General features: G+C 51.6%; 1 protein-coding gene across 1 annotated transcript in view; it reads right to left on the bottom strand.

Annotated features, from left to right (window-relative positions):
* Positions 1–5,995: 5,995 nt before the first annotated feature.
* Positions 5,996–11,598, bottom strand: part of ARL3 (ADP ribosylation factor like GTPase 3) — a 30,330-nt gene continuing 24,727 nt past the window's right edge. Inside the window, exon 6 of the mRNA XM_027738693.2 lies at positions 5,996–10,093. Within this exon, the coding sequence (XP_027594494.1) occupies positions 10,046–10,093 (48 nt within the window). The 3' untranslated portion in view covers positions 5,996–10,045. The remainder of the gene's footprint in view (positions 10,094–11,598) is intronic.

Genomic DNA, 11,598 nt, shown 5'->3' with positions numbered 1-11,598 from the left:
TGGTGGGAAACAGGAAGGGGAGAGAGTCTCAGTGAGCTGAAAGAGGGGAACAGTGGGTCCAAGGGAGGGGACCCTCACACCTAGCTCCCCCTGTTCCATCCCAATGGAGATGGCAGCAAATCCCTGGCCAATGGGGCCCCCTTCCCAGGCAGTGTTGGAGTGTAGTGCCAGCACCTCTTGCCCCTATGTGTTTCTAGCCACTCTCTGGGTTAATGCTGCCTCATGCACTGGGTGCAGAGGGTGGCAGCACGGCCCCACTGTCCTGCCAGGTTCTTCCCAGCCCTGTCCTGCCTGGGCTGTTCAGGAATCTCCCAATCCATTGGGATACTCGGGGTTTTGCTTCTCAGTCACAAGCAAAGCATCCTGGGGCAGCAGGAGGGAGCAGGATGTTCCCAGCCTCTGTGCAGGGACCTCATGATGCTTTCCCTCTGTGTTCCGAGTGCCCACTGCCACGTGGTGAGGAAGAGCCCCAGGGGTCATGGGGACACAGGTGGGATGAGTGATGTTCCTCCCATGAAGGGAGGTCCCCAGTGCACAGCCAGGGCCACCCCCCACCCCAGGGTGCTCCCCAGCCCTATGCTTTGGTGCCTCCAGATTTGACTCCCCAGCTGTCCTCCTCCTCATCCACTTCCTCCTTGGCACAGCTGCCTCCTGCTGTGAGAGCAGCAGCTGCTGGCCAGGGCAGGCATTAAAACACCTGTTGCCTATAGACAGGGGGACATGGGCGCAGCCCCCACCCCACAGGATGACCCCCAAAGGCTTGGGACGCTCCCACGGATGGGCCACTCTCACCCTTCGCTGGAGAGAGCAGCCCCAAAACAGTGGGTGCCACTTGCAAAACCTTGGGGCCACAGCCTCTCTGGCCCCTCCCAGCCAGGAAGAGGCCTCTGGTGTCCTTGGTGTCCCAGCTTCCTGCAGCACTGTGCCATCCAACCCCGTGTGTTGCTGGTGGTGAGAAGGAAGGCAATGGCTCCGTGGGGGTGCAGGAGGAACGTGTGTCTATGGCCCTGTTGGGATAATGGTGTCCTGGGAGGTGAAGTGCTGATGCTCGGGTGCACAGCAAGGTTTTACTGATGGATGGCTCTGTCCGGAAGGGGGGTGGAGAGCAGGGGGAGCAGAGGCACATCCATAAACAGCTCGAGTTGTGAATGGAAAGAGACGGATTAGGAGCCAGGTGAAAACATGTCACACGGCGGAAAGAAAAATGAGCAGCTGGGGCAGACCAAATTGGTGTCTGATGAAGGACATGGGGCCTGGTGGAAAAAGGATCCCGAGGCCAGCGGTGCTGCACGGGGGAGGCTGATGAGGAACAGCTGGAGCCGGACACGCACATCTGGTGGAGCAGGGTGAGGGGAGAGGCAATGGCTGCTGTAACCACCATGCCACCGGCCACCACACTCAGGGCACGGGGCTGTGGCTCATCCCTGTCATGGATGGGCATGTCAGGAGGGGCTGATGGTTCATTTTCAGGGCAGTCCTGGGGAGGGGACAGCAGGGATTTACACACTGGGGTTCAGGCTCTGCCGTGCCAAGGGGTCCCCAGGTGAAGGAGCTGCTGCCTCTTCCTTCATTTGCATACATGTAAATAAGCAATCAAGATAATGAGGGTGAATGCAAACCAGGCTTTCAGTTTGCAACCAAGTCCTATTTTTAACCTTGGAAAAGGGTTTCGGCAGGAAGCTGCAGGCCCTGCTCTGGTACCCATCAGCACATCCAGCTGTGTGGGTGCTTGCACCAACCCTTCACCCCAAAACACTGCTGACCTCATGACCACCAGTGGGTCGGCGCCTGCTACACTTTGTTCCCACTGCCGAAGCAAAGAGAAATCTCACATCTTTGTGGAAAGAAGGACCACACAACATCACGCTCTGCCTCGCGGGAGCCTTTTTGGGACACTCTCCCACCTGCTGAGCCTCAGGTCCCGCTTCCAGTCAGGGTGTGAGCCTAGGGAACGCTCCCGGCACCCTGGGAGTGAAAGCCCCATGCTTAAACATGAGGGTATATTTAGACAGTGTCAATCTAAGTTTGCACATCAACCTTCTAAATATGAAACCCCATCTCGGTGAGATGTTTAAGATACCTCATCAGCCCTTGGAAAATATGCAGGAATATTAATTAGCCAGATTTGGGTATTATCTCGTAATGAATAAATGAAGAGACTCACTGCCTAAGATGAATCACTGGTGGCTCATTGGGTTTTGTTGTTTTCTTTTAAGAGCTTTAAGGTAATTCACTCATTTTAACCCAGGCTGGCAGAGGGGATGCAGCCATGCCAGGGCTGGTCAGGGTGGGACACCTCAGTCTACCCCTAATATGCAGGGACCCTAAAGGCTGGTGTTTTACACCCCCTGATTTGGCCCCAGCTGCCTGTGTTGCCTCTGGGGAGAGAAGGACGGGGATGGGGTTGGAGTCCTGTCCCAGCTGCAGCAGCCCTGGGCCCAGGATGGAAGCGAAAAGTGCAGCCCTACTTCTCAAAAAACTTCTTTTTGGCTTCTTCCCCTCCCACCCCCCATCCTCACCTCCTGCCGTCCTGCTCCTCCAGCTGCTTCACTGCCTCCAGCTGGGCCAGGATAGGAACTTCCCAGTTGCTGTAGAAACCCAGATGAAGGACACACTTCAAACGAAAACGCCAAACAAGAAATGGCTTTGTGCGCGCCCGGATGGCTGCTTTTCCTTGCCAGGATGCAGTGGCTCTGGGGCCCTTCTTTGGGGCGCCCTGTGTGGCTGGGGAGGCTGTGGGGACACTGGAGGCTTCCTCACAGCCCCGAAACGTGACGCTGAGCAGTGAGTGGAGGCTGGGGCTCCCCGCAGAAAGGGCTTCAAAGGTCTCCATCACCCATAGGATGCTCAGAGCATGACTGCACTGTGGGATACAGCAGCCATTGGGGTTTTGACATCTCTGCCAGTTCTGGCATCATGTCCCCATCCGGTCTTGGGCTGAGCAGGGGACAGCTGAGCAGAGAATGGGGACAGCAGCACTAGTCTCAAGGTCCAGGTTGGATGGCCTAGGTGATGGGCCATGTGGCAGAGTCACGCCCTGTGGGCACAGGGAAGCGGCATCGGAGGAGACGGGTTGGGATGGACCAGCCGGCAGCCACTGTCGGCCGGACCCCATCCCTGCCCCCCCGGCGTGTGGCGGCTGGCGGGGCCGGGGTGGCGCGTGGGTGCGGGGCGCTGCCGGCTGCCGGAGCTGCCATTGTTTGCCTTCAATCAAGATGTTTCAGGCAGAATCAAAAGCACCAACTGGGGAAATCATCATCACAAAAAATCTTGCGCCTGCAAAATAGGTCAAGTAAGACTCCAAAGAGAGAGAGCGTCTGATCTGCATTGCAAGGAAGAATAGCAACAGCTGTGATCTCCAGTATATATGGATGGGCTGGGGGGGGATAAATATATATATCCATGCATATGTATAACCGCTTACAGCTGTTGGGCCGTATGTTCATTAGGGCCAACTGTTTTGGAGGCAGAGGGATCAGCGCTAATCGGGAAAGGGAGTTTATCATCACATTCAGAGGCAAAAGTGTCAGAAGCAACTGCGGCCCCCCCGCCCCGCAGCCCACACCAGCTGTGCCACGCTGAATACACCCAATTCAGCGTCCCCCCACCCCCCCTAGGGCTGCGAGAGCTGCGGCTCCTGCCCCGGCTCCAAAAGCATCCGTAAGTCGGGCCCCAGCTCCCTGCCCAGTCCCAGACCCAAGCACAGTCCCTGGGTGCAGAGAGGTTGCCATGCCTGTTTCCCCATTCCCCAGACCAGCTCTCTGTGCCCATAGCCCCCTGCAGTGTGGACCCTTTGGTTATCCCTGCCTGGCGCTGGCCTCACAGGTGCCAGCTATAAAAATGAACCCAAAATACATATAAATCCTCCTGTCTGACATCAGGGAGGGTGATGGAGCCGGGGCAGGACAGCTGGCTCAGCCACCCAAAGTCGTTGGGCTTTGCCTGGTCGGTTGGGACCCAGCTGTCACAGGCTGGAGACAGCAGTGTCCCCAGCCCATGGTGATGTTCTCAGCATGGGGGACCCACTCCCCCCAGCACTCCAAGCTCCTGGCAGCCATAGAAGCATTAAATGTTGCAGGCTTTGGCTCCCTTTGGTAGCATAAAGGTTGCAAAGCCAAGCAGCAAGGACAACTTCTATTTAAAAATATCTCTCATCCAGGTGATTTACTTGCAAGGTGTTCCTGCCATCTTCTAATGCAGCTCAGACATGGGGCCTAACCTACCTACCAGGTCCCCTTCCTCGTAGGGTTATTTATTCGGGGCCGTGCCACTCGTAGGGCTGCAGATTGGAGCCACGCAGTCACAGCACATTGCAAGCAGAGGGGCTCCTTCCAACCCTTCCTCTTCTGAGGATTTTTTTTTCCTTTTCCCATTTAAAAGGATACAGATACTCATCTTGGTCAGCCAGCTAAACAGGAAATGGAGAGCGGGCACCCCCCACCCCGTGCTGTTCCCAGAAAGCCTTTGACAGCATCCCCCAGCACGGGCACAGCCCGACCACAGCTTTACAGGAGTTTTGCTTCCAATCGATGCTGGGAAGGGAAATAAGCGAACAGATTGCAATAAAAAATCCAACAAGCCCAAATTCAGCCAACTGAGCCCGAAGCTGCCATTTCGGCAGGAGCCAATCATGAGGCTGCGGTGGGAGCTTGTTTCCACTTAAACAAAACAAAATAAAATGAAAAAAAGCTCCAGCGCAGTGCCTGGGTGGGTGCCTGGGTGGGTCGGCTGGAGCGTGGCCGTGGCCATCGGTCTGGCTGCCCCTCACGGATGTGTTCCCAGCAGAGCCCCCCGGGCTGGGGGATGCCAACACAACGGGAACGTGGAGGCTGAAATCTCCAGCTCTGTGGCCGCAGACCATTTCTCTGCTCTGATAAAGGCAGCCATCCAGGGCGGTGCGAGGCCGTAAACAGGGAAATACCGCTCAAAGAGGAACAAAAATCTCAGTGTTTTTTTCTCCTGCAGGCCGTGGGTTATTATTTTCTTTTTTTTTTTCCCTCCCCACATCCAACCCACCCGGTTCCTTGTCCTTCCGGGAGCACTAAATTCATCATGTGAATGCAAAGCGGGGCTTGTGCGGGGAAGGGAGCTGCGGTTCGCTCGAGCAGACGCATGCAAGGTCACACGCAGCCTGGCCATAAATTACAGTGTGTCCCACCATCAACAGCAACAGGAGAGGGGAAGCGCGGCGGCTTCAGGGGCCGGGGGCCGCAGGGGCCGATACATAACGTTGTGACAAGTCAAACAACTCTCAGGGTGTTCACTTGCCAGAGAAATATTTTTCACATCCAATCCATTAGGCAAACAAGATGAAAAAGTATTTCCTACTTTGCTGAAAAAATACCAAGGCTCAGTATAAAGCGTGCCTTGAAAAAAAAAAAAAAAGAGAAAAGAAATTAAGTGTGACCATCTATAATGTGTTTTTTCCAGCTGCTCTGACAGCCTTGCAGGCATCCCAGCCATGCAGGGAGGGAGCTGATGCTTTAAAGAGTTCTAACAGTTTCTCGCTTTTTGGCCTGTCCTGGTGTAGCAGGAACAGTAATGAGTCAGATTAGCTGGAAAGCAACCCCAGATTCGTTTCCCTCCCTCCAAATGCCCTCCCAACCCCACTTCACTGAACCAAACCCAAATCATTTGCTGCTTTCCTTTTTCCCCTTCCTTTTTCCTGCCAGGTCAGCAGGGAATGTGTTTCAAGGCACGCTTTTTTTTAACCTACAACATGATTTTTGAAACAAGAAGATCCTTCCAAAGTTTGCCTTTCTTGCTGGCTTTTTCTGATAGTTTTGGACAAGTGAAAATCTAAAGGAAAAAGGCTTCTTCCAACAGTTTTGATCACTTCTAGTACCAGCAACCATCTCTGATGGGAAGACAGGGAAGGAGTGGAAAAGCAGCTTTGCAGACTGACTGGGGGCTCCTTGGGAAGAGGCAATTCTCAGCTGATGGCTGTCAGAAAATGAACCTGGCAAAGAACAAAAGAATCACCCCTAAACACCAGTTGTCTTTCTACTAAATTTTAATTTATTTCCTTTTTTTTTTTTTTGACAAAGACATCTAAATTATACACTGAGTAACAACATGACCAGATATTGCAAATACCCCTTTTTGGTGAAATTCAAAAAGGGAACATAAAAGAAAGAGCTTGTGTGGACTCAGACGGCCCAAGGAATGCAACAGCCGCCACCTTTTTTGGAGAAGGGTGAGACCTGTGGGGCGGGAGGCGAGTTGGAGTGGGTTGGTCTCATCCCAGTACACTTCATAAAAAAGAGTCTGGTGACCAGTTATAGTTTTGACAGAGGGAGAAGTCATTAACATTAATGTACAAGAAACATTATTGGTAGTGGGAAAAATGGGAGAAGGTTGCAAGAGGCTTTGGGAAGCATTCTCCGATGGCACGGAGAGACATCCTCCATCAGAGCTGCAGTGGGGGACACAGCCACAGCCAGGGGGGATACGAATGCCCACACCCAGTGCTCGTGGTCAGAGCAGGGGCTTGGACTCATGTTTTCTGATGTGCCCTTGGAGAATCTCACTTTTCCACTACCTCTCCCCTCCAGGGAACACAATGGGGTAGGAGCAGGAGAGGCACCTTTCCATCTATCATAAAGGTAGAACCAGATTTAACTATGTGAAAGTGAAGCACAACAAACTCCCCATGGGAGAGGAATTAACCCCTGTGACAAACTTCTAGAGGCCTGGGGTGGGTCTGTCTGTCACTCCATGCCTTTAAATCAAGGCCGGGTATCTTCCTACCAGAGGGGCTCTAATTCAACCGTGAGTCACCACTGGAGGGATGGCGTTTAATGGGCTGTGTTATGCGGGAGGTCAGGAGAGAGGAACATAATGATCCCTTCTGGCTTTAAAAATCTATGAATTGATGCGAAGTGTGGCAGAGCTCCACCCATACCAATGAGAGGTTTGCTTCCCCCAGCCTCACCTTAAGGAGGGCAAAGCCGACAGCGTTGGAAGGACAGAGCCTTGCGTGTGCCGTTGCTGTAAACCAGAGCACGGCTGAAGGGCTGGGAGAGGGGCAGGGGCTGCACTGATCAGGGGCAGGCGTTTCTGGCTGGCCCCAGGCAGTTGTGCAGGTGGTGTTTAGCCAGGTGCCACCCAGGGCAGTGAGCCCTGCAGAGGGTATAGCAAATGTAAATACATTCAGATAAGGAGCAGCAAGTGAACAGAACCTCAAATCCTTTTACATTTTCACCAGGTTGCACAGAGAAATGTTTACAATACAATGAGCATTTACAGCCATCACTGCAGGGTGATATACTTAAGATATGGTCATTTTAACCGTCCACCTCCTTCCTCCCAGAACACATCACTCTATCATGGTCTTCCTCTCACTACCTTGCTCAGGGAAACCAAATTAACTGCTGGATTACAGGTGACACTCTTGGCAGTACAGATGCACGCAACCAATACGTGTAGCTACATGCAAACATAATGAATGAGCCAGCAAATGTTTCTGGATCCTGAGTTCAATAAGGCAATTTTCCCTTCCCAACTAAAGTGATAGGAAAATTACTACATATCTATTTTACACACATTTTCAAGTTTAACCAATGTGAGACTTAAAAAACAAATTACCCTCCTGGATGCTTTTCAGCTCCAGGAAGCCAACTGTGGCACAGGTGGGGTGTCACAGAGTAAATTTGCCACTGCTAAAAAAGGAGGGAGCAGGAAAGCACCAACTCAAGTCCCTTGCAAGGGAGAAGGATCAATGCCTGAGCCCCCTGGGGGACCTTGCTCTGTCCTGCCTGGACCAGGGGACAGGTACCCAAGCATTTCCCTCTGCATCTGGCATGCAATGCGGACAAATCCAAAGCTCAAAAGCTCAGGAGTATCCGTCACAAAGCTCTGCCACTCAGCCAGCACCAGGCGTGCCTACAGGAGAGGGCTGCAATTCTTTACAGCACTTGCATCAGGCAAATGCATTAATTGCAAGGAAAAGGTGATGCCGGGACGAATTTCTCCTCCTTGGGCTGACCCAGGAACAAGCCATGCCCAAATCTGCAGCATTCTTGATAAGCCATTGCAGATGGGGAGTCACCGAGCAAGCTGTGTTTAAACGAACATCTCATGACTCCTTACTCAATCCATGCAAAGCCGGAGCTGTGTCACTTTGTGTCATTAGCTATTGCTTAACAGCTCACTCGAGCCCGCTCTTCCCCGCCCCCTCCCCAGTCGTCTGGTTTTTAAAGCAAGGCTGCGCTGCTCCAGCAGGCATGTCCTGCCTCTGTGCTGGAGACAGATGCACACGGAGGGTGCTGACTCACGGACGCAGGCAGATTAAAGTTGGATTGCTAAAGCAGTTGCTGTCCCAGCTGTCCCTCTGCCCCCAGCCACAGCAGACAGCTGAACTACACGCGGATCAACCCTGAACCGCTACTGTACATCCTGATGTATGGGGGGACCTGGAATGAGCCCCAGATGATTTTAATCTGCCAAGCTGTAACACGTAGGCGGCCAGGGGCTGCTTCACGTACACTGCAGATGTTTGTGCCGTGAGGTGGAGACATCCAGGGGAAGGGAGGAAAAAAGAGCTTGGAGCTCCAGGGGTGTCAGCCGTCTGCCTGGGTCCATGAGTCAACTCGCTGACGCGTGGTAAAGCCACATGCTTTAGTACATGCAGCTTTCCCCATCCTGCCCGACAGTCCGTCTCCAGGAGGTGGAAGGGGTAATGTAGTCCCTAGTCATTCTCTGCCCTTTTGCAGGCAGGCAGCAAACAAAGCTGGCAAGCAGGGCAGTGGGATTATTTTACCATCTGTGCATTAGAAACTGGCCCAGGAGTCACCAAGCTTGCTTCATGCAGGACATGGCTGCTTTGGCGTGCTAATCGTTCCTGCCCACTGTCAGCTGGGGCTAGATTTGAACTGGGGGCGAGGACGCGGAAAACACATTCTCTTTCCTATTTCAGCAACTGCATCCTTTTATAGGAAAGTCAGTTCAGGGAAGAATGAAATCTCGTTTTAAAGAGTGCTTCTCATCTGCCGTTCATCAGCATCCTCACCCTCCACCAGGGCAATCCACAGCCAGGATGGGGCTGGGAGGACCTCAGGCACTGGGCAGCCAGCCCGCTGTGGGGCAGTCCCCCAATGCCTGGCAGGCTAGGCGAGGCTTGCTGAGGTGGCGGGGTAGGAGAATACATTTTGCACATTTCAAAAAGGAAACCTGGGACCTGATATCTCATTCTAGAAAGTAATCATGGACTTAATTGCATTTTCCTGCAGAGTTGCCTTAACATCAAGGGAAAATCAACAGGGATTGTTCAACATCAAGACTAATCTCACATATGGAACTTATTGAACGGAGGAACCACGTTTTCGCTGGCTCAAGGTGAAACGCTGGGCTAAATTCTCCTTCAGCTGTGAGAAAAGCCCTAGGCATGCTCATCCTGCATTATTCCAACTGTAAAGAGCTTCAATTATACACATATAACCCTCCTCTCCCTTCTACAGCGGTGTCGCAATGCAACAGTGCCTCGTTATGATCAAACTCCTCTTTTATGGCTACAGGAATGTGTGGAAGTCTTCTACCCTCGTTACACAAATGACTCCTTAGCAGCTTTATTTTAAGAAACTACCCACAATTGGTAACACAACCGCATTTTATCTGTCACTGAGGGGAAGCTGTGACTGACACCCGAGCGTGTCCTCAGCAGCCACGCGTATAGGGCAGGTCCTATGCATCTAAGCAACTACAGTAATTCACCACTCCCTCTGCTCCACACTGAATCACAGTCTTGCTTCTGCTTACAAACTTGCTTGCTAATCAGACATTTAATACTATTTATGCATAGGGAGGAAATATGTAATTCCTTTATTGGGATAAAAAAATGATACTAAAGAGCAGGTCAAGTTCCAAATCCAGCAGTAGGCTTAAACCGATGTTGTTCCCTTTTTTTCTCTCTCTCTTTTTTTTTTAATTTTAACAGCTGTAGCTGTGCACAGATGGAAAAACATTTGGTCAGAAAGCAGCAAATTAGTGTTTTCAGGCTAGAATTCTGCTCCCACCGCTCCTCCATTTCCATGCAGCTCAGATCGCTTTACTTCTTCTTAGCACTGACATTTTTGCACACCCAATTCATGCCGTCCTTCAGACAGAGAAAGGTAATGTTAGTCAAGCGAAGGGAAAAGGAATCCCCCAATCCCACCCAACCACCAATCTGCAAGCACCACATTCTGACTCCTCACAGAACCCCTGCCTGTCCCTCTGTGCCCAAAACCACTGTGGGTTAAAAAAATAAGAGCTTCCTTGCTCAGTAGATGTTGTCACACAGAGGTCATTAAATCTTTCACCTGACCATAAAAAGTATCATCGTCTCATGACATCGCTATGTATAGGTCCTTCGAGGAAGGATCCCTTTGCAGTCAAGGTATGTCAGTGGCAGATGAAGACTCAGTTCCAGGTTCGGCTACAGATGATTTGTGTAATCTTGGGCAAGTAATCTTGAGACTGTGGATTTCAGGGGACTGTTTGTTATACAGTCAGCTCCCAGTTAAGAATACGGCTCTAATTCTCTGCTCATCTGCAAGCCTTGAAATCCAGATCCATGAAAGTCACTGCAATACCCAGATCTGGACCCTTCTCCTTGTTCCTCAGGGCCCCCACAAAATATGGGCCCTCAGGGGTCCCACAAGGATTCAGTGAGAAACAATGTGATGATGTTTCAAGAGGCTGATACATTCTTTAAGGTATGTCTGTAAAAATGTGTGGGTGACTTTTCTGGCCACTGCAAGCAGGATTGCAACACTTGTACCATGAATACCCAATTTGTGAGTTTATTGCTGAGATCCCAGAACGGGATATGCTATTGAAAGCCACAGCAATACTTCATCTGCTCCTGTCATTTATCTGTTAGGAGATGCGCACAATGGAGCGCAAGATGCACAGTCTCCTCATATTTGTGTCCCATCGAATCTGTTACCTCTGTCCTGCCTAGGAGGTATCTCTGCTGACAGGGAGGCTGAGATCAAAAAGGTGGCAGGTAGGGGTTTGGGGATGAGAGGGAGCAGCACATATTTGCATTTGGAAATTGGACAAATGTCACCTTAAGAGTTCAGAGCAGGGGATTTCACTGTATTATGTTCAGTGGTCATTTCTGGATCGTTAAAACAATAATTAGACCCTAAGAAAGATCAGAGCCTTCAGGCCAACAGCCCCATGGTAGCAGTGTTGCTGGCTTCCTGCACCCTTGTCCCCAAACTGCCAAAAGGCTGCCAAGGACCTCAACTTCCCCGAGGACAGGCGGTCAAAGGCACAGCAAGGCAGGCCCTTCGGGTGAGCCGAGACCCACTGCTGTGCCTCTGTGTTGTCCCTCAGCCACAAAGGTGGTGACCATGTTGGAGGGGAGCTAAAGAGTTAAGAGAGAAGAGAGGGAGTCCTCAGGGCTTAATCAGAAGCAGAGAGGTTCTCACTTGAAAATACCAATTCACCTTGATAACTGTGCTATGTGACACTTCTTATCTGAAGGGGAGCAGCAACTTTTGAAATCAGCCCTTGTTGCTGTGTTAAATAAAGAATAAGTGAGCCCAGCCTGTGCTGGGGTGCACATGAGGCCCTACACTAATAACACTTCTAACTCTAACCTTGGGGAGG

Source organism: Pipra filicauda, unplaced genomic scaffold (assembly GCF_003945595.2).
Source record: "Pipra filicauda isolate LSUMZ 115617 unplaced genomic scaffold, ASM394559v2 scaffold85_size2586006_pilon, whole genome shotgun sequence".
NCBI lineage: Eukaryota > Metazoa > Chordata > Aves > Passeriformes > Pipridae > Pipra > Pipra filicauda.
This window is presented reverse-complemented; position numbering and strand designations above follow the sequence as displayed.